At 43.2% G+C, this 27074-nt stretch overlaps 2 protein-coding genes and 1 long non-coding RNA gene across 3 annotated transcripts; 1 reads left to right on the top strand and 2 right to left on the bottom strand.

Annotated features, from left to right (window-relative positions):
- Positions 1–56: 56 nt before the first annotated feature.
- Positions 57–7253, bottom strand: LOC306828653 (leukocyte elastase inhibitor-like; the record flags this gene model as incomplete). Its single annotated transcript, XM_079351191.1, has 7 exons — positions 57–606; positions 2316–2483; positions 3280–3422; positions 3517–3634; positions 3802–3939; positions 6269–6457; positions 7077–7253. The coding sequence occupies 7 exons, from the start codon at positions 7251–7253 to the stop codon at positions 196–198; spliced, it is 1344 nt and encodes a 447-aa protein (XP_079207317.1). The 3' UTR covers positions 57–195.
- A 1842-nt stretch (positions 7254–9095) lies between these two features.
- LOC306828548 (uncharacterized protein) lies at positions 9096–22556 on the bottom strand. The gene is given in 16 exon segments (XM_079351068.1): positions 9096–9600; positions 11034–11201; positions 11827–11969; positions 12063–12180; positions 12349–12486; positions 13881–14069; positions 14706–14884; positions 16682–16789; positions 17745–18216; positions 18678–18845; positions 19471–19503; positions 19505–19614; positions 19709–19826; positions 20651–20788; positions 22034–22222; positions 22538–22556. Coding segments are annotated over 15 exon segments (2730 nt in total). The 5' UTR covers positions 22202–22222; positions 22538–22556; the 3' UTR covers positions 9096–9120.
- On the top strand, positions 10106–10401 carry LOC306828686. The gene is made up of 2 exons (XR_013779766.1): positions 10106–10278; positions 10342–10401. It is a non-coding gene; the product is annotated as an uncharacterized lncRNA (long non-coding RNA).
- Positions 22557–27074: the final 4518 nt, after the last annotated feature.

Raw genomic sequence — 27074 nt, 5'->3', positions numbered from 1 at the left:
TTTTATAGATAATTTTCTTTGATCCTTTTTTTGAAACTGTATACAGCGCTTTGTTTAACCCGACTTGGGAGGGAGCTCCATTCCAGCATGGCTCTGTATGTTACTGAGCGTTGGGATGCTGATGTTCTTGATTTAGAAAGAACAAAACAACCTCCCACAGCATGCCTTGTTGGATAATGATGTGTGTCCACCTGTCTAAGGAGACGAGAACGTGCCAAGGAAGAGGATGGACTTGGTCTTGTTGTGCCTGATGAAGAAGAGGAACGGGTGGTCGGCTGTGAAGAATATCTGCCGCTTGGGTTCCTCTATACATGAATATAAATCGAAAAGGGCTGCGGCTGCCTCCGTCCCCTTCTCGTTCACATCAATGAAGGCTTTGTGCGCCACCGTAGACAGGAAGAGTCCTCCTTCGCCGTTCATGCCGGACAGATCTGCCTTTGCCTCGCAGAACACGTCTGTCATGCCCAGTTTCGCGAGCGGCTCGTTCAGCCCGTAGTCTTCCTCCAGCTTGAACTTGGGCAGGTGAATGAAGACTTCACTGTTGAAGTTCATGTTTTTCCTGTTGGTCCATTTGTCCAGCTGCGCCAGTGTTAGCTTGTTCACCAGCTGCAACACAAAACAACATTTTGTGTTTTTCTTTAATATGCTCGATCATTTTAGGTTAAATTCCTGTTTCCTCACTGTCTTTGTTTAACTTGGCTAATGTTTTGGCTATCCAAGATTTCTATTAATGAGGGTATTCTTGTTCTGCTTCCATCTTACCTTCAGAACTAAATACTGAAAGTTACAATCTACTCTCCCAGGATTTAAACCTGTAAACTTTAACTAAAGTCTGTACAGAATTTGGGAAAAAAACGGCATTCAAGTCTGCTGCTCCCTGTTCTTGGAATCGGATGCAGACTCCACATCCTCTGCAGCTGGTTTCATTGAATGTTTTAAATGTCTTCTGAATGATCTGGAGCAGTGGTAGTGTGTTAAACGGACTCAATTGCTAAATGCTTACACCATGTTCCATGAACAGCTGTTGCTCTGTGAAAACCAACACAAATTAATTATTTATAATTGTTTATTAAACGTTATGAGGCTAATCTGGAGGCAAGCATACTGAATGTCGATGTTTTAACCCGTATTACCATTTTTGATCCTTTGCTGTTGATGACTTATGACACATGTTCTGCCCTTGATGTGTTTTATTGTTAGAACAGATATGTTTATATTGTTATTTGAAGAAAAGTTTACTGTTACTTTATTTTGAAAGCTGTGAAGACGCAGGAAACAGGAAACAGGAAACAGAAAGTAGGAAGCAGAAAGTCTGTAAACAGAAGTAGCATGGTCTATCTGCATCTCCATGTTGAATCCAAAGCCATCCTCGGTGTGAATGCTTCAGAAAGCAGTGGCTGTAAGTCTTACTTGTTGCTTACACGTTTAATAGTTTAAATTGATATATTTTATGTACAGTACATTTAATCTAAGTTAGTTGGGGTTTAATGTAAATGTACACTTTATTGTTTCATAACCAACTACTAAATGTAGCTTGTATTTTCTTTTCTAGTTTCACTCCAATTCATTGTCAGCCTGTCTACTTTGACGAAGTAATTAAAGGAGCAAGCACGCTCACTTCCTGGCTCTTGAAAAGGAGTTTGGCTGGCTGTTTTTTTATGTTAACACTTGGGAAGTATAACACATAAAAAGAACAGTACAACACATTTTGATGAACGCTTCTTGATTCCTTTATTCACGTTAATTGTTAAGTGTTTAATGTTTGAAACTCGGTAATTTGTTCTGCTGCCTTTCTTGACTCTTGTAAACGAGATTCTTATCAGATTTTATTTTATTTAAGTACTTGTTATCTGAGCCTTGTTTTTTTTCTTTCGCACCAATACACCAAGACAAACTCCTTGTATCTGTAAATGTACTTGGCAATAAAACTGATTATGATTGAGTAACTTCATGAAGACTTTTTTCTGGTTAAATACAGGTCAAACTAAAAATAAATGAGTAAAACATGAGCTTCATAGCATGTATTTGCTGCTGTGTTTATGTCAAACTGATCAAAAGGATGTGAGGTCTGATGCTCACTGTGTTTGGGTCATTACAAGTTTATTTCTCATTAGCTTCTAGATGTGTACGCTGTCATTCTGATCATTTCTTTTAGAAAGGTTGTGAAAAGTGAGCTTTTTAGAGCTTGTTTTCTGAAGACAATGGTGTCTCATCGATTGAATTTAAACAAAAGGATGTTTGATAATTAAAAGACTCCACAAGGACTCTTCAAGACAGGAAACAGATTGAACCAGAAAAATGTCTAGCTTGAGTACCTTCAGGAGAGGGTCAGAGCCGTCTGCAGACTCCTCCGGCAGCAGGATGAACATGCTGAGCTCATAGTCTTCGTATGGCAGCTCCAGGATCTGCAAACCGAGCTCAGGGATGTAGTTGAAGGGCAGCGTCTCCACCTGGTACATCATCTGGACCGGCTTACTTTCATTCTAAAGCACAAGAAAGACATTAAGGTCAAGAAATCGAGAGAGAAAGTCTTCGTCGGTACGGCTATAACGGTACCAGATTGTGTACTATTAAAAATAAAACAATAGGAATCCAGTTTCAATACCAAGGAAACAAAAAAACAGTTGGTAATTGGATATTTTCTAAGTACTAAAAAAACTGTATTACAGAAATGCCAATCCAATTCTCCATGTTTTTCTAACACGAATTCATGTCTGTCTATACGCCCCCCCCATGATGAGAATAATCCAGCTCTTCCCTCTTTTACCTGCTCTACTTTTCAGAAAAATGTGTGCTCAACCAGGCCATTTGGAGATCCCTTAATGATATCACAAAGGGCAGTAGCCCCTACCCCAGGTGGGTGACACTCCCACAGCTAGGTGTTTGTTCTGCCCTCTGAGTCTGCCTTCTCACCGTAAACAATAGGACATGGAGCCAGAAAGCAGCGAGTACACCCGAGCCCTTCCAGAGAGGGGGCGTGGTCAGACACAGCTTATTTACATATTTAAAGCTACAGACACAGAAACAGCCTGTTCTGAGCAGGGCTGAAATAGAGGGGTTTATAGACATGATCAAATACAGGATCAGAGTGGATTTACAAAAAGAAACTTGAAACGTTTTGGGAGCTCTGTGACTGATTTAAAGTGGTAAAAAGGAGGAGAATACATATGTGGCCTTTAAAATAGCATAAAGCATTGTTTTACAACATGGCATGGAAAAAAAGAAATCAAAGAATTTAGAATAAATTCAAGTTTATATCTAAAAATCTGAAAACTTCACCTTGTTGACTTTAAAGGGCATCTCCTTGGTTTTTTCCACATCGAATGGGTTCTTCCAGCTCCCCTTGAAGTAAATGGCATTAACCAGAGTCAGTCTCGTCATTGGGTTGACTGTTCCTGGCTGCAGAAGATGTTTAATCTTATCTGAAAGGAAATAAAGAAATAAACAAAGATTAAACAACAATCCTTAGAGACCACTGTGGAACGACTGCTGCACAAATTGATCTAAAACTTGTACTTTCTGTCTGCTGCTCGACCCAGCTGTTGATCTCCGCCCTGCAGGCCTCTGAAGCTCCGATGAAATCCACAGGCTTCAGGTCTGCCTGGTAAAACTTTTTTGTGGCTTCGAGGAATTCCTTTATAAAGCAGAAGATAATCAGGGAATAACAACCTGGATCTCCTGACGCAACTTGTCATTACTGTGATACTTTTTTGTCTATATTAATCACAACTTTGCAATCAGAGATATCTCATTGGTATAAGTTGGGTTTATTGTGTCAATGATCACAGGTTGAAAACTCACCGGGAGGAAGTTGTCTGTGCGTTCTCCATAGAGTCGGTTAGCCAGCTTCAGGATGTAGGATGCAGACGGTGAGTTGATGTCAGCGTTCAGAGTCTGAAAGTCTGCATGCACGCCTTCACCAGCGCTGAATGAGAGCACCTGTGTGACAGTCAGGTACAAAACATTTTATTAAAGCATCAAAAAGTTGGGTTATCCCAAACTCTTAGTCCTGAGCTGAAACCATAGAAGCCTCAGTGACGCCAAACAGTGGATACTGAAAGGAGGGACAAACCGCTACACCGCGCCTGTTCATCAGTCAGGTCAGCCTCATTATCAATAACTCTTATCTTTCTGAAAAATCAGAACACGTGTAATAAATAAAAAACACTGTACAAACATGAAAGCTTTGTCATTTCAGCATCAGTGTGTGTGTGTGTGTGTGTGCGCGCGCGTGTGTGTGTGTGTTTCTGTGAGAGTGAGTGAGAGAGAGAGATCAAAATGGCAGTGATGGCGGACACAGAACACAGGTCTCCTAACCTGGTCTATTGTCTAGAGACGGAGTCAAACTCTGTCTCTACCTGATCTACGTTTCTGCAGCGTCCGGAAAGCCACAGATATCGATGAGTGTGCGTCTGCCGAAAGGTGCGTGTGTGAGTGCGTAAAAGGTGGGGAGAGAGAGAAAGAGAGAAGAGCGCAACTCAGAAACTCAATCGCAGCCCGGAACTCACGCACAAGTCAGAGCTTAGTTAACTTCACTACCAGAAGCCAGTGGCCGGATTTGTATCAGACGGCGTTCACACTAGTCTTTCTGATAATGAGTCTATTACCCGGTTATGACGCGAGAGTTCACAGAGACACACACGGGACGCAGCGGCTCAAATAAAGAAAACAAAAGAGGTTTTACTCTCATAAAACCTAAGACACTGTGGTCCAACACCAAGCAAATATTATCACAGTTTCACAATAATAACTCAGTTATTAAACACACTCTCTATATCAAACTGCCCAGACCTAGCTCAGCCTCACTTGTAACCGTTTGTCCGCGGTTGATGAAGGAAGAAAAGGGGTCCTCGGAACGGTCTTTAGCAGTCTCCCTGCAGTTGTATAGTGATGGCGGCGCGTCCAAGGGGTTGAGCAGGACCGTGGTGTCCTCCGTCGAGCGAGGTGATCTCCGTGGATGTCCTTTCTTTAGAGGACGGAACGAGACGTAATCCTTACGATCTCTCTCAATACCGTTTTAATACGGGAGAAATAAGACGCTCTTCTTAGAGATGCGTTCAAATGGATGATCTAAGCTTGGAATTCAGGATGTCGGTGTGCTTCAAGGCCTTGGGTTAGCTGCGCGCCAAAACTTTTAAACAAAGAGAATCGTGCTGTGTAACAGGAAGCAGAGTTGGTATCCTCGGACGTCGACAGACAACTTTTTTTTAATTTATTTTTTTCATATACTTTATTAATAGTTTTTTATTAAATTCGGTTTTCACTCTGCATTAATGGAGAGGTCTCAGAGTGAGGGGGCTGCCCACAGAGAGCGCTCCAGAGCAGTTTTTTTGGGGGGTTCGGTGCCTTGCTCAGGGGCACCTCGGCAGTGCTCAGGAAGTGGACTGGCACCTCTCCAGCTACCAGACCAGTTTCCGGACTTGGTCCGTGCCGGGACTTGGTCCGTGCCGGGACTTGAACCGGCGACCCACCGGTTCCCAACCCAAGTCCCTACAGACTGAGCTACCGCCGCCCTTTGTATGAAAGAGAGTGAACAATGGGAGGCAACCGGTTTTATCCCTCCCAAACTTCACACCTACGTGTTAGATGTGGCAATTCTGGGAGTACCTGCAAGGCATGCTGGGATAAAGAGTCTTTTGTCCTGGTTCTCCAAACGTACACAGCCTGAACTTTGCCATCCTGGCTGGACCCAACATCAGGAAGTAAAGAAAAATAAACAATAAAGTCATTTAAATACAATCAGCCCAGACAGATGAAGGTCATATGTCCTTGCAGTCATCCTTGAAGATTCAAAGTTCATTTCCACAGTAGAGTCACATAATACTTACAGCGACTTAACCTGAACACTATTCCTTTGAAAATGTCAGACAGTTCACAACAGATTTATTTGAACACATCTGCGAAATGGATTTGTTCCCATTACAATAGACGATGCAATTCATTGGCATTATGTTATCAAACCTTTGGTAACCTTTCAAGGAGAGCAAAGCTCTGAGGATTTACGGCTCTTTAAAAATCAACTATAGCAGAAACTACAGCTCAGTGTGTAACAGCCAGTTTGAATCATGTCCTGTTTTATAGCAGACAATAAATGATTAAATAAATGATATTGAGGTGAAAGTACAGGCGTCAGAAGAGTTCACCTGCCTCAAGACACACCTTTGAGTCAGTGCTGAACTCCTTAACTCAGAATGTGAAATGGAAAGGATGACAGCATTTTAAAAACCTTCATTAGAAACTATAACTGACATATATGACTTCTTCTTACCTGTGCCATCTGAGCTGCAGTGTTTCCTCTCGCTCCCAGGTAAACCATGGCCAGGGCCGAGCTGATGCTGAACGGGGAGATGAAGATGTTCCCGGTGGGGTTCGCTTGGCTCAGGGTGCGGAGCAGGTCCAAGGAGAAATCGGTTTGTGAGCTGCTGAAGGCGCCCATGACTGCAGATGTACACTTATCCTATATATAGCAAAAAGTGTTTAAAATGTGTTTACAACATGTAAGTCGACAGAGTGTGTTTACAGCAAGCAGACTGCAACTTCAACACATTTTCTTCTCATATACAACTGACAAGAAAGGGTACAGTACAGTTTACTGTAAAGTTCACGCATGAATGCAAAAGAGCCAGAGATGGCTACTGAGCTCTTTTTAATCCTCAGTCCTGTTATAACTAATTATTGGACGATGCAAAAAACTGAGACCTGTTTCACATTAGCACTACAACAAGTACAAAACAACATGTTTATAAAACTTTAAACAAGTAGAACTGGGGCAGTCATTTACTCATATTTACTTCAAACTGTGAAACATTCATGTGGCTGAAAAACTTGAGGTTTTCTCACTTTCACCCACAGCAGCTGGATAGAAAACATTTATGTGCACTAAATTCTTTGATGAATGGACATGAATCCTGAGTCATCTATACAGTCACAGACATCACCCAAGGTGGTGAAGTAGGCATTAAGTGTGTTTGAGTCCATAGTCTATCTCTAAACACGAAAGCAGGTGTGAAAAACAAAAAGCACGACTGTGTGATATGCATGACTGTGAGTGACAGATCTTAGAAGTTATATATTACCTGATGTTCGTCCCACAAGGAGTGAAACTCACTCTCCTGTCCCAAAATGGTCGAGTGCAAAAGTGAAAGTAAAATGTAAAGTGAGGCGGTGGTCCGAAATACCCCACTGGACAGATAGAAATGTTTCTGTGCAGTGGTTGTGGTTGAACTTGAACCCAGCAGGTCGCCTCTGCCCATTTATACAGACAGAGCACACAGACTGCAGCTCTATGTGGGAGGGACGCATTGAAAGGCATAGCCTACTTCTTTGATTTTCTCACACATCACTGCACATGCAGGGACAGGGCAATACTCAAACCACACCCATCAGACGTCTCTGTTAGGCCACAGACCTGACACCGTAGTTAGATCATTCACATTACTCTAATCGTGCATTATCTATTTGATTATGCCAAAAAAAAAAAAAATAATCCATGCATCCTGATATATTACTCTGGTGTCAAAGCTAAGTTCCTTTATTTTGATTTCTGCCCCCAAAAATGATCAATTGGACTCCACAACTTATTTTATTGTCAGAATGAGTTTCCAATAAATCAAAGGAGATCATACATGTGCTTTGTCTTTCAATCTGAACCTGTCTGAAGTGAACTAGTGACCATTATAACACATGTTGCCTCTGATCTTTGAAGCTGAGGTTCACAGATCCTCTCACAAGTGCGCTCAAGTAGGCTCCTGCTTTGAGGTACTTAACTGCACATTTCCAGTGCAGCCGCTAGAAACCCACCTGATTGATTTGTAAATGGCAAATGGACTTGAGCTACTCAAAGCGCTTTTACGCCACAGATCACACATATGCATTCACACACTGAGGTGCAGAGGTGGATTTTTGGATTTTCTGATATACTGTCCTGTCCATCAGTATATTAACTGACACACTAATACACATTCAGAGTAGTGGGGTGCAGAGGACAGATGTATTGAGCACTGAGATTTAGAAAGACTCTACTTGGGAAGATCCTGATCCCTGCTGTTATAACCCTTCTAAACAAAAGTCCTCACTGACTGATCTTATAAATGTATGCTGAACAGACTCATTTCTGTTTCTTTGTGTGCAGATATAACAGCAGGTGTTTCTCTCACTTTGTCCTATGAAATAAGAAATTCAGATTTCACATTTACCTGGATGAACTTCTATTTTATTAACAAGGATTGAATGTTCTTGTAGGGTAAATTTAACCGTCCTCAGAGGTTGCTCTTTTGAAACCGTGTGGTGTAGAAAGGTGTGTCACTTTGATTTACAGTGTGGAGATTATTTCTTGTCTCCAGCCGTCACGGAGGCTTTACAGTGTAGCCATGGTAACTGCTGACACATGACACATGTCTGATTCATGTCGACCTTTGGCCTCTGGATGTCCATGTTACATAACAGTCGTCATACAGAGCGTCCCACAGTGGAAGTCTTTCATCTCTCTGTTGACCTGGGCCCTTTTCCCCTGCCACAGCAAGTGTCCAAGATAGCCGAGGTCTCCAGAGTCCCAGTTTGGTCCCTGTATTGGGGCTGGAGGCCTGCTGGACTGTTCAGTCCCCCGCCACCTGCTACACTTTACCAGTGCACCAGAAACTTTGTGGGCACAGCAACGAGCTTCTTGGGCCTGCTGTAACATAGCTTTAGCACCTGGTCCAAAACAGGGCTGAGGGATCCATGAGGCCAGATTCAGAGGACAATTGTTTCTCTAAAGAATTTCTTTGGATAATTATCCAAATTTCTTTGGATAATCTTTAACCTAACCGTCACTAAACTTCACCAGACTCTTCTTTCCAAGGCCGGTGCATGACAAAAACATAATTCATCCTAAATTTAAACAATGATACCACTATTTTGTTTGACACCTACACCTTTTTTGGAAGAAAAAACAAACAAACTTCGTTACATAAAAAATGCCCGTGGTCCTATCAGAGCTGACGTTTTTTTTTTAGATAATTTTCTTTGATTCTTTTTTTGAAACTGTATACAGCGCTTTGTTGTTTAACCCGACTTGGGAGGGAGCTCCATTCCAGCATGGCTCTCTATGTTACTGAGCGTTGGGATGCTGATGTTCTTGATTTAGAAAGAACAAAACAACCTCCCACAGCATGCCTTGTTGGATAATGATGTGTGTCCACCTGTCTCAGGAGACGAGAACGTGCCAAGGAAGAGGATGGACTTGGTCTTGTTGTGCCTGATGAAGAAGAGGAACGGGTGGTCGGCTGTGAAGTATATCTGCCGCTTGGGTTTCTTTATACCAATTAAGGTTAAGTCATCGAATGCTGCTGCGGCCGCCTCCGTCCCCTCCTCGTTGACCTCAATGAAGGCTTTGTGCGCCACCGTAGACAGGAAGAGTCCTCCTTCGCCGTTCATGCCGGACAGATCTGCCTTTGCCTCGCAGAACACGTCTGTCATGCCCAGTTTGGCGAGCGGCTCGTTCAGCTCGTAGTCTTCCTCCAGCTTGAACTTGGGCAGGTGAAGGAAGACTTCACTGTTGAAATCCATGTTTTCCCTGTTGGTCCATTTGTCCAGCTGCGCCAGTGTTAGCTTGCTCACCAGCTGCAACACAAAACAACATTTTGCGTTTTTCTTTAATACGCTCGATCATTTTAGGTTAAATTCCTGTTTCCTCATTGTCTTTGTTTAACTTGGCTAATGTTTTGGCTAGCCAAGATTTCTATTAATGAGGGTGCTCTTGTTCTGCTTCCATCTTACCTTCAGAACTAAATACTGAAAGTTACAATCTACTCTCCCAGGATTTAAACCTGTAAACTTTAACTAAAGTCTGTACAGAATTTGGGAAAAAACGGCATTCAAGTCTGCTGCTCCCTGTTCTTGGAATCGGATGCAGACTCCACATCCTCTGCAGCTGGTTTCCTTGGATGTTTTAAATGTCTTCTGAATGATCTGGAGCAGTGGTAGTGTGTTAAACGGACTCAATTGCTAAATGCTTACACCATGTTCCATGAACAGCTGTTGCTCTGTGAAAACCAACACAAATTAAAGTTTATTAAACGGGCGGCAGTAGCTCAGTCTGGAGGGACTTGGGTTGGGAACCCTCCGGTTCAAGTCCCGGCACGGACCAAGTCCGGAAACTGGTCTGGTAGCTGGAGAGGCGCCAGTCCATTTCCTGAGCACTGCCGAGGTGCCCCTGAGCAAGGCACCGAACCCCAAAAACTGCTCTGGAGCGCTCGCTGTGGGCAGCCCCCTCACTCTGAGACCTCTCCATTAATGCATGTCATTAGAACCCTGTTTGTGCATGAGTGTGTTTCTCGGCCTATGTGTGTGTTCATTAGACAGAGTGAAAACCGAATTTCCCCTTGTGGGATTAATAAAGTATATAAAAAAAAAAATTAAAAAAATGAGGCTAATCTGGAGGCAAGCATACTGAATGTCGATGTTTTAACCCGTATTACCCTTTTTGATCTTTGCCGTTGATGACTTATGACACATTTTGATGAACGCTTCTTGATTCCTTTATTCACGTTAATTGTTAAGTGTTTAATGTTTGAAACTCGGTAATTTGTGCTGCTGCCTCTCTTGACTCTTGTAAACGAGATTCTTATCAGATTTTATTTTATTTAAGTACTTGCTTTCGCACCAATACACCAAGACAAACTCTCCAAAACAAAGACTTTTTTCTGGTTAAATACAGGTCAAACTAAAAATAAATTAGTAAAACATGAGCTTCATAGCATGTATTTGCTGCTGTGTTTATGTCAAACTGATCAAAAGGATGTGATGTCTGATGCTCACTGTGTTTGGGTCATTACAAGTTTATTTCTCATTAGCTTCTAGATGTGTACGCTGTCATTCTGATCATTACTTTTAGAAAGGTTGTGAAAAGTGAGCTTTTTAGAGCTTGTTTTATGAAGACAATGGTGTCTCATCGATTGAGTTTAAACAAAAGGATGTTTGATAATTAAAAGACTCCACAAGGACTCTTCAAGACAGGAAACAGATTGAACCAGAAAAATGTCCAGATTGAGTACCTTCAGGAGAGGGTCAGAGCCGTCTGCAGACTCCTCCGGCAGCAGGATGAACATGCTGAGCTCATTGCCCTTGTACAGCAGCTCCAGGATCTGCAGACCGAGCTCAGGGATGTAGTTGAAGGGCAGAGTCTCCACCTGGTGCATCATCTGGACCGGCTTACTTTCATTCTAAAGCACAAGAAAGACATTAAGGTCAAGAAATCGAGAGAGAATGTCTTCGACGGTACGGCTATAACGGTACCAGATTGTGTACTATTAAAAAAAAAAACATTAGGAATCCAGTTTCAATACCAAGGAAACACAAAAACAGTTGGTAATTGGATATTTTCTAAGTACTAAAAAAACCTGCAGGCAACTGTCTGTATTCCAGAAATGGTCACATATTATTAAAATCCAATTCACCATGTTTTTCTAACACTAATACATGTCTGTCTATACAGAAAGCACCGAGTAAACCCGAGCCCTTCCAGAGAGGGGGCGTGGTCAGACACAGCTCATTTACATATTTAAAGCTACAGACACAGAAACAGCCTGTTCTGAGCAGGGCTGAAATAAAGGAGTTTATAGACATGATCAAAGACAGGATCAGAGTGGATTTACAACAAGAAACTTGAAACGTTTTGGGAGCTCTGTGACTGATTTAAAGTGGTAAAAAGGAGGAGAATACATAAGTGGCCTTTAAAATAGCATAAAGCGTTGTTTTACAACATGGCATGAAAAAAAGAAATCAAAGAATTTAGAATAAATTCAAGTTTATGTCTAAAAATCTGAAAACTTCAGCTTTAGTTTTCACCTTGTTGACTTTAAAGGGCATCTCCATGGTTTTTCTCACTCTGAATGGGTTCTTCCAGCTCGCCTTGAAGTAAATGGCATTAACCAGAGTCAGTCTATTCGATGAGTCGATTGTTCCTGGCTTCAGAAGATCTTTAATCTTATCTGAAAGGAAATAAAGATGAAACAAAGATTAAACAACAATCCTTAGAGACCACTGTGGAACGACTGCTGCACAAATTGATCTAAAACTTGTACTTTCTGTCTGCTGCTCGACCCAGCTGTTGATCTCTGCCCTGCAGGCCTCTGAAGCTCCGATGAAATCCACAGGCTTCAGGTCTGCCTGGTAAAACTTTTTCGTGGCTTCGAGGAATTCCTTTATAAAGCAGAAGATAATCAGTGAATAACAACCTGGATCTCCTGACGCAACTCGTCATTACTGTGATACTTTTTTTGTCTATATTAATCACAACTTTGCAATCAGAGATATCTCATTGGTATAAGTTGGGTTTATTGTGTCAAAGATCACAAGTTGAAAACTCACCGGGAGGAAGTTGGCTGTGCGTTCTCCATAGAGTCGGTTAGCCAGCTTCAGGATGTAGGATGTGGACGGTGAGTTGATGTCAGCGTTCAGAGTCTGAAAGTCTGCATGCACGCCTTCACCAGCGCTGAATGAGAGCACCTGTGTGACAGTCGGGTACAAAACATTTTATTTGTCATGTTTGGGGTTCTGTGTGCTTTTCCACGTGTGTTTGTTTTGTTTTCCCTGTCTGTCTACTCCCTCTGTGTTTCCCTTGCCCCATTCATTGATCATGGGTTTCAGGTTGGCTCACAGGTGTTGGCACTCCAATCAGCTCACTATTTAAGCCGGCTCCTTCCATGCTGCCGGCACCAGATTGTTGTTCTTCCCTCATGGTTTCCCAGACCTGCCCTTCCTGCAACCTCGTTTTTCCCCCGTCGTCTCGTTCGTCTACATCTGGCTCAACTTCACGCGTGTTTTGGACTCTGGGTTTTGGGATCACTTTCAAGTCACATTATATTTCATGTTACACATTATAGTCACCTTAGATTCATGCAACACATTCGTGTCACTTTATATTTCATGTTACACATTCAGAGTCACATTATATTTCATGTAGTACATTTATTCACCGTTGTCACTCGCTGTTCAATAAATCATTGTTTTGTATATTCTGTCTCTGAGTCGTGCGTCTGATTCCAAATTCATTCTGACACGTAACATTATTAAAGCATCAGAAAGTTGGGTTATCCCAAACTCTTAGTCCTGAGCTGAAACCATAGAAGCCTCACACCGCGCCTGTCCATCAGTCAGGTCAGCCTAATTATCAATAACTCTTGTCTTTCTTAAAAATCAGAACACGTGTAATAAATAAAAAACATTGTACAAACATGATAGCTTTTTCATTTCAGCATCAGGAAGTAAAGAAAAATAAACAATAAAGTAATTTAAATACAATCAGCCCAGACAGATGAAGGTCATATGTCCATGCAGTCATCTTTGAAGATTCAAAGTTCATCCAAAAACTTCCACAGTAGAGTCACATAATACTTACAGCAACTTAACCTGAACACTATTCCTTTGAAAATGTCAGACAGTTCACAACAGATTTATTTGAACACATCTGCGAAATGCATTAGTTCACATTACAATAGACGATGCAATTCATTGGCATTATGTTATCAAACCTTTGGCCACAAATTGCATGGATTTAGTCGTTCAACCTCCTGTTTTACACACAGAAGTCATCAATCATGTTAAAAGGAAGGAGAGCAAAGCTCTGAGGATTTACAGCTCTTTCAAAAGCAAACATAGCAGAAACTACAGCTCAGTGTGTAACAGTCAGTTTGAATCATGTCCTGTTTTATAGCAGACAATAAATGATTAAATAAATGATATTGAGGTGAAAGTACAGGCGTCAGAAGAGTTCACCTGCCTCAAGACACACCTTTGAGTCAGTGCTGAACTCCTTAACTCAGAATGTGAAATGGAAAGGATGACAGCATTTTAAAAACCTTCATTAGAAATTATAACTGACATATATGACTTCTTCTTACCTGTGCCATCTGAGCCGCAGTGTTTCCTCTCGCTCCCAGGTAAACCATGGCCAGGGCCGAGCTGATGCTGAACGGGGAGATGAAGATGTTCCCGGTGGGGTTCGCTTGGCTCAGGGTGCGGAGCAGGTCCAAGGAGAAATCGGTTTGTGAGCTGCTGATGGCGGCCATGACTGCAGATGTACACTTATCCTATATATAGCAAACAGTGTTTAAAATGTGTTTACAACATGTAAGTCGACAGAAGTGTGCTGGGTTATATTTCATAGCTGAGTGTGTTTACAGCAAGCAGACTGCAACTTCAACACATTTTCTTCTCATATACAACTGACAAGAAAGGGTACAGTACAGTTTACTGTAAAGTTCACACAGAGCCAGAGATGGCTACTGAGCTTTTTTTAATCCTCAGTCCTGTTATAACTAATTATTGGACGATGCAAAAAACGGAGACCTGTTTCACATTAGCACTACAACAAGTACAAAACAATACGTTTATAAAACTTTAAACAAGTAGAACTGGGGCAGTCATTTATTCATATTTACTTCAAACTGTGAAACATTCATGTGGCTGAAAAACCTGAGGTTTTCTCACTTTCACCCACAGCAGCTGGTTAGAAAACATTTATGTGCACTAAATTCTTTGATGAATGGACATGAATCCTGAGTCATCTATTCAGTCACAGACATCACCCAAGGTGGTGAAGAAGGCATTAAGTGTGTTTGAGTCCATAGTCTATCTCTAAACACGAAAGCAGGTGTGAAAAACAAAAAGCACGACTGTGTGATATGCATGACTGTGAGTGACAGATCTTAGAAGTTATATATTACCTGATGTTCGTCCCACAAGGAGTGAAACTCGCTCTCCTGTCCCAAAATGGTCGAGTGCAAAAGTGAAAGTAAAATGTAAAGTGAGGCGGTGGTCCGAAATACCCCACTGGACAGATAGAAACGTTTCTGTGCAGTGGTTGTGGTTGAACTTGAACCCAGCAGGTCGCCTCTGCCCATTTATACAGACAGAGCACACAGACTGCAGCTCTATGTGGGAGGGACGCATTGAAAGGCATAGCCTACTTCTTTCATTTTCTTACACATCACTGCACATGCAGGGACAGGGCAATACTCAAACCACACCCATCAGACGTCTCTGTTAGGCCACAGACCTGACACCGTAGTTAGATCATTCACAGTACTCTAATCGTGCATTATCTATTTGATTATGCCAAAAAAATAAAATAATAATCCATGCATCCTGATATATTACACTGGTGTCAATGCCAAGTTCCTTTATTTTGATTTCTGCCCCCAAAAATGATCAGTTGGACTCCACAACTTATTTTATTGTCAGAATGAGTTTCCAATAAATCAAAGGAGATCATACATGTGCTTTGTCTTTCAATCTGAACCTGTCTGAAGTGAATTAGTGACCTTTGTAACACATGTTACCTGTGATCTTTGAAGCTGAGGTTCACAGATCCTGTCATGGTTTTGTTCTGTTTTTAATCCTGTTTTAGTTTTCATTATTTCCCTCGTGTTTTGTGTATGTATGTTCCTAGTGTGTTTTACTTTAGTCCTTAGAGTGTTTCCCTGTATCCTTGTGTTCTTCTATGTTGCCTGTTAGTTTATTTCCTGTCTTGTGTTTTAAGTCTAGTCTTTAGTGTTTCCTGTTTTATTTTGTAGATCTGGTTTTGGTGGTGTCAGTGTTGGGTTTTACTTTGTACTTGTCCTCAGTGTTCTGGTCTTGTGTCCTTTGTTCCTTGTTTTTCCCGCCTTCCTGATTACCCTGATATTCCTCACCTGTCCCGTTAGTATCACCTGTGTCTGATCACCCCATGTCTATTTAGTCTCTGTGTTTGCCTCAGTTTCTTGTTGGTTCATTGTATTGTCTTGTCGGTGTTTTGTCAATGTCTCGTGGTCTGTCGTCCTGGAATGTGTTTCATCTCCCTGTTTTGGCAGAGCGCCGTCTGCTTCCTGTCCCTGTTCCGGCAGAGCGCCGTCTGCTTCCTGTCCCCGTTCCGGCAGAGCGCCGTCTGCTTCCTGTCCCCGTTCCGGCAGAGCGCCCTCTGCTTCCTGTCCCCGTGCCTGCTGAACGCCGTCTGCCACCAGCTTCGGCAGAGCGTTGTCAGCTGCCTGTCCCCGTGCCTGCTGAACGCCGTCTGCCACCAGCTTCGGCAGAGCTTTGTCAGCTTCCTGTCCCCGTGCCTGCTGAACGCCGTCTGCCACCAGCTTCGGCAGAGCGTTGTCAGCTTCCTGTTCCCGTGCCTGCTGAACGCCGTCTGCCACCAGCTCCGGCAGAGTGTTGTCAGCTTCCTGTCCCGGTGCCTGCTGAACGCCGTCTGCCACCAGCTTCGGCAGAGCGTTGTCAGCTTCCTGTTCCCGTGCCTGCTGAGCGCCGTCGGCGTCAAGTTGAGGTTCCCTTGGCATTCGGGCGGATGCCCGACGACGTCTCCTCGCTGGTTTGGCCGACATCCGACGACGTCTCCTCTGCGGTCCGGCCGACGCCTGAGCTTCCCTCGGCGGTCTGGCCAACATCCGACGACGTCTCCTCTGCGGTCCAGCCAACGCCTGAGCTTCCCTCGGCGGTCTGGCCAACACCCGGCGACGTCTCCTCTGCGGTCCAGCCAACGCCTGAGCTTCCCTCAGCGATCTGGCCAACATCCGACGACGTCTCCTCTGCGGTCCGGCCGATGCCTGAGCTTCCCTCGGCAGTCTGGCCGACGTCCAACAATGCTTCCTCGGTGGCCCAGTCGACACCTGAACTCTCTCCCGTGCCTGCTCGGCCTCCTGGCCGTCCCCCAGAGCTCTACCCTGAGTCTGCTCGGCCTCGGGGCTACCCACCTGAACTCTCTCCCGTTCCTGCTTGGCCTCCTGGCCGTCCCCCAGAGCTTTCCCCCGTGTTTGTTCGGCCTGTATGCCTGAAGGTCCGGAGATGTATTGAGCACTGAGATTTAGAAAGACTCTACTTGGGAAGATCCTGATCCCTGCTGTTATAACCCTTCTAAACAAAAGTCCTCACTGACTGAAACAGCATCTTATAAATGTATGCTGAACAGACTCATTTTTGTTTCTTTGTGTGCAGATTCAACAGCAGGTGTTTCTCTCACTTTGTCCTATATGAAATTCAGATTTCACATTTACCTGGATGAAGTTCTATTTTATTAACAAGGATTAAATGTTCTTGTAGGGTAAATTTAACCGTCCTCAGAGGTTGCTCTTTTGAAACCGTGTGGTGTCACTTTGATTTACAGTGTGGAGATTATTTCTTGTCTCCAGCCGTCACGGAGGCTTTACAGTGTAGCCATGGTAACTGCTGACACATGACACACGTTTGATTCATGTCGACTTTTCAGCCTCTGGATGTCCATATTACATAACAGTCGTCATACAGAGCGTCCCACAGTGGAAGCCGTTCATCTCTACGTGCTACTCAAAAACTGACAGATCATTTATAATGAGCAGCAAAAGTTTATTTACCTTTTTGTTATTTTTGCTTTAGTTTGGAGAATGACACCTTAATTATCCACTAAATAAAATGTCGCCTTAATAGATCCACGGTTCAGTTTTATCTTAGAACAGAAGATAAGAAATCAAAGATAAAGCATCCTCAGACCCTGAGGAAACAGAGTCCCCTGTGCCTGTGACAGCAAATCCTGCCACACTGGAAGTTCCCACGGAGTCCCGTCAAGCAGTGGACAAATCTCTACGAACCATGTCATGAGAGGCCAATATGGGGCCACGAGGACAAGCCTCGTCTCCTCCATTCACACTCTCTGCAGGATAGGTGGAAAGAGCATGAAAAGGGGGGGGGGGGGGCTCTGTATGTTACTGAGGCTCTGTATGGGATGCTGATGTTCTTAATTTAGGAAGAACAAAACAATCCCCCACAGCATGCCTTGTTGGATAATGATGTGTGTCCATCTGTGTGAGGAGACGAGAACTTGCCGAGGAAGAGGATGGACTTGGTCTTATTGTGCCTGATGAAGAAGAGGAACGGGTGGTCTGCTGTGAAGTGTTTCTGCCGCTTAGGTACCTTTATACTCAACCCTTTCACGGCTCCAGTTCCAGTGGCTGCGGCCGCCTCCGTCCCCTTCTCGTTCACATCAATGAATGCTTTGTGCGCCACCGTAGACAGGAAGAGTCCTCCTTCGCCGTTCATGCCGGACAGATCTGCATTTGCCTCGCAGAACACGTCTGTCATGCCCAGTTTGGCGAGCGGCTTCTTCAGCTCGTAGTCTTCCTCCAGCTTGAACTTGGGCAGGTGAATGACGACTTCACTGTTGAAGTCCATGTTTTCCCTGTTGGTCCATTTGTCCAGCTGAGCCTGTGTTAGCTTTTTTTCCAGCTGCAACAAAAAACAACATTTTGTGTTTTTCTTTAATATACTCGATCATTTTTGGTGAAATTGCTCTTTCATCATCGTCTTTTTTTAACTGCGCTAATGTTTTAGCAAAGTTAGATACTGTATCTAAAGTCAGTCAGTGACATGTTGCATTCAAGTATGAGCTCCTAAGCTCTTCTAGGTTCCTGCTGTGTTTATGTCAAAGTGATCAAAAGGATGTGATGTCTGATGCTCACTGTGTTTGGGTCATTACAAGTTTATTTCTCATTAGCTTCTAGATGCCTGTCATTCTGATCATTACTTTTAGAAAGGTGAAAAGTGAGCTTTTTAGAGCTTGTTTTCTGAAGACAATGGTGTCTCATCGATTGAATTTAAACAAAATGATGTTTGATAATTAAAAGACTCCACAAGGACTCTTCAAGACAGGAAACAGATTGAACCAGAAAAATGTCTAGATTGAGTACCTTCAGGAGAGGGTCAGAGCCGATTACAGACTTCTTCGGCAGCAGGATGAACATGCTGAGCTCATAGTCTTCGTATGGCAGCTCCAGGATCTTCAGTCCGAACTTAGGGATGTAGTTGAAGGGCAGCGTCTTCACCTGGTGCATCATCTGGACCGGCTTACTTTCATTCTAAAGCACAAGAAAGACATTAAGGTCAAAAGATCAAGTTAGACAGTCTTCATCGGTACGGGTATAGCGGTACCAGATTGTGTACTATTAAAAATAAAACAATAGGAATCCAGTTTTAATACCAAGGAAACAAAAAAACAGTTGGTAATTGGATATTTTCTAAGTACTAAAAAAACCTGCAGGCAACTGTCTGTATTACAGAAATGGTCACATATTATTAAAATCCAATTCACCATGTTTTTCTAACACTAATACATGTCTGTCTATACAGAAAGCACCGAGTACACCCGAGCCCTTCCAGAGAGGGGGCGTGGTCAGACACAGCTCATTTACATATTTAAAGCTACAGACACAGAAACAGCCTGTTCTGAGCAGGGCTGAAATAAAGGAGTTTATAGACATGATCAAATACAGGATCAGAGTGGATTTACAACAAGAAACTTGAAACGTTTTGGGGAGCTCTGTGACTGATTTAAAGTGGTGAAAAGGAGGAGAATACATATGTGGCCTTTAAAATAGCATAAAGCGTTGTTTTACAACATGGCATGAAAAAAAGAAATCAAAGAATTTAGAATAAATTCAAGTTTAAATCTAAAAATCTAAAAACTTCAGCTTTAGTTTTCACCTTGTTGACTTTAAAGGGCATCTCCTTGGTTTGTTCCCACTTTGAATGGGTTCTTCCAGCTCCCCTTGAAGTAAATGGCATTAACCAGAGTCAGTCTATTCGATGAGTCGATTGTTCCTGGCTTCAGAAGATCTTTAATCTTATCTGAAAGGAAATAAAGAAATAAACAAAGATTAAACAACAATCCTTAGAGGACACTGTGGAACGATTGCTGCACAAATTGATCTAAAACTTGTACTTTCTGTCTGCTGCTCGACCCAGCTGTTGATCTCCACCCTGCAGGCCTCTGAAGCTCCGATGAAATCCACAGACTTCAGGTCTGCCTGGTAAAACTGTTTCGTGGCTTCGAGGAATTCCTTTATAAAGCAGAAGATAATCAGTGAATAACAACCTGGATCTCCTGAATCCTCTGCACAGGTGAAGCTACTCAATGAAATGCTTCTGGCCTCAGAGCTTAAAAGCCCATTGCTGGCTTCAGGAGGAAGGAGGTTTTTGGAGATGGGACCGCTGTGACACTTAGTCAGGGATTGCGTGTTTAACTTGATGTTTGTTTAATCATTCAGTTTGTCTGTTACTAATAATCCCTTGGCTTTGATTCTCTTACTATAAATTGGGTTTATTGTGTCGATGGTCACAAGTTCCAAAAGACCGAACATAGCTTGGAAAAAGGGCATTTAAATTTGCTGCCCCCTTTTCTTGGAACACATTACAAAATGATTTGAAACTTAACCAACTTCTCTCGTTTGACGCTTTGAAGAGGAAGTTAACGGACTTGGAGGCAGAGACATCTGGCTGTAGATTCCTGATATGTTTAAGGAGGATTCTGACAAACATTTGCTGCTCAAAACTCTTATTTGTGTCTTTCCATTACCCAAGGATTTATTTGTAATGTATTTGATGTATTTTTGTATTTTTTTTTTTTTATTTATTTAACCTTTATTTATCCAGGAAAATCCCATTGAGATTAAAAACCTCTTTTTCAAGGGAGTCCTGGCCAAGAGGCAGCAAACATTACACAGTCAGACTCACAACATACAGACAATTAACAGAAAATGTCCATGTTCAGCTGCTCGTTGTCTGTTTTTGGGTTGCTGCTTGTTATGTCCAGGACACTCTGGACACAATGAGTCTCTCTTCCTGGTTAAATAAAGGTTACAATAACAAAAAGTTGAAAACTCACCGGGAGGAAGTTGGCTGTGCGTTCTCCATAGAGTCGGTTAGCCAGCTTCAGGATGTAGGATGCAGACGGTGAGTTGATGTCAGCGTTCAGAGTCTGAAAGTCTGCATGCACGCCTTCACCAGCGCTGAATGAGAGCACCTGTCAGGTACAAAACATTTTATTAAAGCATCGAACTTTTTTTTCTTTTTTCTTTTCTTCTAATCTTGTTTTATACTCCATTTATTTAACTTTGCCCATTTAGGTTTATTAATGTAAATATTATTTATCTTTGTTACCTTGTTTTATTTTATTTACCTTTTTATCTACATTGCACCGTGGGGAGGGGGGAAACGTAATTTCGATTTCACTGTATGTCTGACATATTTTGAAATTGACAAATAAAGAACCTTGAACCTTGAAAAAAAAAGTTGGGTTATCCCAAACTCTTAGTCCTGAGCTGAAACCATAGAAGCCTCAGTGACGCCAAACAGTGGATACTGAAAGGGGGAGGTCGCTGAATTGGAAATGCTTCCTCTTATCTTTCAGTCAACCTAAAACCAGGCCACAAGAGTGGTGGCTGTTATAGCAATTACCTTTGTGAGGTTTTATTCTTCTCCAGTGTGTCCTAGAGATTCACTCTGCACAGACACTAGGGGTGCAAATGGGGGGGAAAGTTTCCACGGGAAGTTAAGCTGGAAATTGGAAACCTTCCATGGGAATTATGGGAATTTACCAGAAATTTAGGGTATTTAATTGTATCACATCCAAGCTCAATTGTAAACATTCTGTTTTGTCTTAAGTAGACATCCATGCAAAATAATACAATTAAAAAAACATTTCAACAGATTTCCATAATTGAAAAATATATTACCCCATAATATCATCAAAACAGTTTTCCCTTTATAAGTGCATAAAGGGGGCATGGAGCCCTCTAGTAAGTAGTGTGCTTTTTGATTGAGGAATAGCATAGATATTTAAGTGTACTAATATGAAATCTAGATTTCAATCTACATATCTAGATACATCAAGATTATCCAAAAGTACATTTTCCCCAACTATATGTATTTCAAGTTCCCTGTAAAGGACCCACTAATTCATGGAAAGTTTTCAACTTTGAAAAATTCCCAGAATTTTGCAACCCTAAGAGACACACAAATAACAGGCAGAATTCAGAGTCCCTTTATACAGTACATGTCAGGGAGGAAACGATATTAACAAGCTCTGTTGGAGAAGATTAGCCATTTCAATACAATCAACCTAGAGAGAGAGAGGAAGGTCAGATGTCCACATGGAGTCATCTTTGTAGATTCAAACTCCTGAACTCAGAATGTGAAATGGAAAGGATGACAGCATTTTAAAAACCTTCATTAGAAATTATAACTGACATATATGACTTCTTCTTACCTGTGCCATCTGAGCCGCAGTGTTTCCTCTCGCTCCCAGGTAAACCATGGCCAGGGCCGAGCTGATGCTGAACGGGGAGACGAAGATGTTCCCGGTGGGGTTCGCTTGGCTCAGGGTGCGGAGCAGGTCCAAGGAGAAATCGGTTTGTGAGCTGCTGATGGCGGCCATGACTGCAGATGCACACTTATCCTATATATAGCAAACAGTGTTTAAAATGTGTTTACAACATGTAAGTCGACAGAAGTGTGCTGGGTTACATTTCATAGCTGAGTGTGTTTACAGCAAGCAAACACATTTTCTTATCATATATAAAACTGACAAGTACAGCAATAGAGCCAGAGATGGCTAATGAGCTATTTTGAATCCTCAGTCATGTTGTAAATTATAACAAATCATCTGATGTTGTAAAAAAACGACCTGTTTCACATTAGCACTACAACAAGTACAAAACAATACAACATGTATAGGTAGATAACCTCCACCCCAGATGTACTGTACTCTTACCTTTTTCCCCCAGAAGTCTTCTCCGGTGCTGCTTCACATATCAGACATATAGCATGTTTAAAAAACAACCTGCACACCTTGGGCTGAGATCACTGGGTGTGGTGGCAACTATGGGAGGCATCCATCCAGTGTTATTATTAAACTGGGTCGCTTGTTAATGTTGTCGAGTGACTTCCAGTAAGTTAACAACACAAATGTCTTTGTTATGATTCACTAAAGGCTGGACCAAATGCAACACAACTAACAAAGGAGCTGGTTTAAAAGCGGACAGGACAGATTGCGGCAGGCTGGCAAGAAAGAGACAAGAGTTACGCTACAGAAAAAGTCTTTAAGAAAACAGCAATGCACTGCTTTATCCAAAAGTGCCAATTCAACCTTTGACTGTTGTATGAACAGACAATCTGGCTGTGAGTGGGTGAAAGAGCAGGGATTTTAAGGACTGCAGGCTCAATGGTGGATGGGAAACAGGTGTGCAGTAAAGAAGGAGTCAGGACTGGACAGACTGCTGCACAGACGAACACAGACAGACAGTCGAGGAACAGACAGACACAAGAAAAGACAGGGAGAGCTGAGGCCGAGGCTGTGACAGTCTTCGGGAGTGAAAACCTTCCCTCCCTTTATGTTCTCTTGAAAGTAACAAAAACAATGTGTCAACCTTGGCTGTAATCACAACCAGAAATACTTTATTAATCCCTAAAGAAATAATTTAAACTGTAAAATAAAATGAATAGAGATACTAAAATAAACAGTAAGTATCAGGTGGAATAATAAGCTATGTACAAGCGCAAATGACTTAAAGTATGGAACATAAAACAATATTTACAGTTATTGGTATATACAAGAAGAAACTCAGTAAAGTAAGAAGAATTTTCTTGAAATAAATTGATTTAAAAGGATGAAAAAAAAAATCTTTTTTGTTTTAAGAGGACGTAAAGTGGTGGCTCTGGAGGGCAAATACCAGCAAGCCAATATGTTGCTCTTTACGATTGAACATCTGTTCTCCACTAGAGGGAGCCAGAGGGATGGGCGGCTGAAGACAGGATTTCTTGTTAATCTTTCCCCTTTATGTATCGAGACAATAACACACCAAGACCCACATGAAAAACAGTGACATGTTGCTTTTTTTCTAATTTGACACTTTATTCATCCCAGAGGAGAAGTTCTGGTTTTACACTCTGCTTCTCACACACAAGCCCGAATCACAAACAGCTGTGGACATGCATAAGTGGAGAGATGTCAGAGAGCGGCTGCTGCACAGAGACACACCAGAGTCAGTGAAGGTACGGTGCCTTGCTCAATGGCACCTTGACAAGTGACCTGCATGGCACCCTCTCCAGCTACCAGACCAACTTCCACACACCAAGAACCCCGTTTTCGACCGACACACCCTGGAACTAAAATAGTTCAGGGGCTTTTTATAAGGAACTAAAAAGTTCCTGTTTCCCATGTTGTCTACATCTTGATGTTCTGACTTGAACCAGGGACCCTCTGGTTCCATACCCAATGTTATGATGCACACAGGTGATTAATATTCGGACCGGGGCGCACGACTCAGAGACAGGTTTCAAGATAAACAGTGTTCTTTAATGTTCCAAAGTGAACAGTGAGTAACCAGGGAGGTGAAGTGAGATCCCAGTGAGTATCTTGAAGTCCACAGGAGAAATACAACACGTGAAGGGAGTGTTGATCCGCAGAGCAGCAGGTAAGACCAGCTGTCACACACTGATGACACAGGGAAGAAACACAATAAAAATAATTGGGAACATGTAAAACTAATATTTTCACAAAGAAGTTCTGGAGCTAAGATTTGAGTACGCTACCACTGAAGTAGTCCAATAATCCGGCAGGGAGTGGTTGAAGAGTCCAGGTGTATAAGCACAAGGAGGTTGATGAGTCGATGAAGATCAGCTGATTGCACACAGAAGACACACATGGGGTGAGAGACAGGAGGAGCAAGACAGACAGGGAAAAACAGACAGCACACAAGTGGGAGGGCGCATTTCAGAACAGAATCGTAACACCCAAGTCTCTACTGGCTGACCTAATGTTGCCACATAATTAATTGATAAAACTCACGAGAATAGGCAGACACGCTTGATCCGACTAAAAGACTTTTGTTTCAGCTATCTATTTAGTGTGTTATCCTGATCTTTGAGCCACCCTCTCAGGGGGCCCAGACCCCGGGTTGGGAACAAATGCAAACTAGAACTGCACAAAGTGGTCAAGAGCAACTATTTTATTCTGTTTTTTTTTTATTCATCTCTTACTGGCTTTCATAATTTATAAACAGACATGATTTGTATGGAAAATTAGCATTTGAATCTTGTTCTTTAAATGATTGTTTTGGTTTTGTTTGAATGTCTGAAATCGTGATGTCTTTATGCTGTACTATTCATGACTTGTTTTCCTCTTTACGTATATACTATCTAGCACCACAGTTACACAATCTTATCACGTGTTATTCTGTCACAATGACATTGAGAGTGAGTGGAAAACGCACATGCCACCCTCTCTGTTCTGTTCTGTTCTCTTCCTGTGTCTGATCACCCCATGTCTATTTAGTCTCTGTGTTTGCCTCAGTTTCTTGTTGGTTCATTGTATTGTCTTGTCGGTGTTTTGTCAATGTCTCGTGGTCTGTCGTCCTGGAATGTGTTTCATCTCCCTGTTTTGGCAGAGCGCCGTCTGCTTCCTGTCCCTGTTCCGGCAGAGCGCCGTCTGCTTCCTGTCCCCGTTCCGGCAGAGCGCCGTCTGCTTCCTGTCCCCGTTCCGGCAGAGCGCCCTCTGCTTCCTGTCCCCGTGCCTGCTGAACGCCGTCTGCCACCAGCTTCGGCAGAGCGTTGTCAGCTGCCTGTCCCCGTGCCTGCTGAACGCCGTCTGCCACCAGCTTCGGCAGAGCTTTGTCAGCTTCCTGTCCCCGTGCCTGCTGAACGCCGTCTGCCACCAGCTTCGGCAGAGCGTTGTCAGCTTCCTGTTCCCGTGCCTGCTGAACGCCGTCTGCCACCAGCTCCGGCAGAGTGTTGTCAGCTTCCTGTCCCGGTGCCTGCTGAACGCCGTCTGCCACCAGCTTCGGCAGAGCGTTGTCAGCTTCCTGTTCCCGTGCCTGCTGAGCGCCGTCGGCGTCAAGTTGAGGTTCCCTTGGCATTCGGGCGGATGCCCGACGACGTCTCCTCGCTGGTTTGGCCGACATCCGACGACGTCTCCTCTGCGGTCCGGCCGACGCCTGAGCTTCCCTCGGCGGTCTGGCCAACATCCGACGACGTCTCCTCTGCGGTCCAGCCAACGCCTGAGCTTCCCTCGGCGGTCTGGCCAACACCCGGCGACGTCTCCTCTGCGGTCCAGCCAACGCCTGAGCTTCCCTCAGCGATCTGGCCAACATCCGACGACGTCTCCTCTGCGGTCCGGCCGATGCCTGAGCTTCCCTCGGCAGTCTGGCCGACGTCCAACAATGCTTCCTCGGTGGCCCAGTCGACACCTGAACTCTCTCCCGTGCCTGCTCGGCCTCCTGGCCGTCCCCCAGAGCTCTACCCTGAGTCTGCTCGGCCTCGGGGCTACCCACCTGAACTCTCTCCCGTTCCTGCTTGGCCTCCTGGCCGTCCCCCAGAGCTTTCCCCCGTGTTTGTTCGGCCTGTATGCCTGAAGGTCCGGAGATGTATTGAGCACTGAGATTTAGAAAGACTCTACTTGGGAAGATCCTGATCCCTGCTGTTATAACCCTTCTAAACAAAAGTCCTCACTGACTGAAACAGCATCTTATAAATGTATGCTGAACAGACTCATTTTTGTTTCTTTGTGTGCAGATTCAACAGCAGGTGTTTCTCTCACTTTGTCCTATATGAAATTCAGATTTCACATTTACCTGGATGAAGTTCTACTTTATTAACAAGGATTAAATGTTCTTGTAGGGTAAATTTAACCGTCCTCAGAGGTTGCTCTTTTGAAACCGTGTGGTGTAGAAAGGTGTGTCACTTTGATTTACAGTGTGGAGATTATTTCTTGTCTCCAGCCGTCACGGAGGCTTTACAGTGTAGCCATGGTAACTGCTGACACATGACACACGTTTGATTCATGTCGACTTTTCAGCCTCTGGATGTCCATATTACATAACAGTCGTCATACAGAGCGTCCCACAGTGGAAGCCGTTCATCTCTACGTGCTACTCAAAAACTGACAGATCATTTATAATGAGCAGCAAAAGTTTATTTACCTTTTTGTTATTTTTGCTTTAGTTTGGAGAATGACACCTTAATTATCCACTAAATAAAATGTCGCCTTAATAGATCCACGGTTCAGTTTTATCTTAGAACAGAAGATAAGAAATCAAAGATAAAGTATCCTCAGACCCTGAGGAAACAGAGTCCCCTGTGCCTGTGACAGCAAATCCTGCCACACTGGAAGTTACGAACCATGTCATGAGAGGCCAATATGGGGCCTCGTCTCCTCCATTCACACTCTCTGCAGGATAGGTGGAAAGAGCATGAAAAGGGGGGGGGGGGGGGGGGGGCTCTGTATGTTACTGAGGCTCTGTATGGGATGCTGA

This window comes from Symphodus melops, assembly GCF_947650265.1.
Source record: "Symphodus melops genome assembly, chromosome: 8".
Taxonomy (NCBI): domain Eukaryota; kingdom Metazoa; phylum Chordata; class Actinopteri; order Labriformes; family Labridae; genus Symphodus; species Symphodus melops.
The sequence above is the reverse complement of the archived record's forward strand: the minus strand, read 5'-3'. Positions and strand labels throughout refer to the sequence as shown.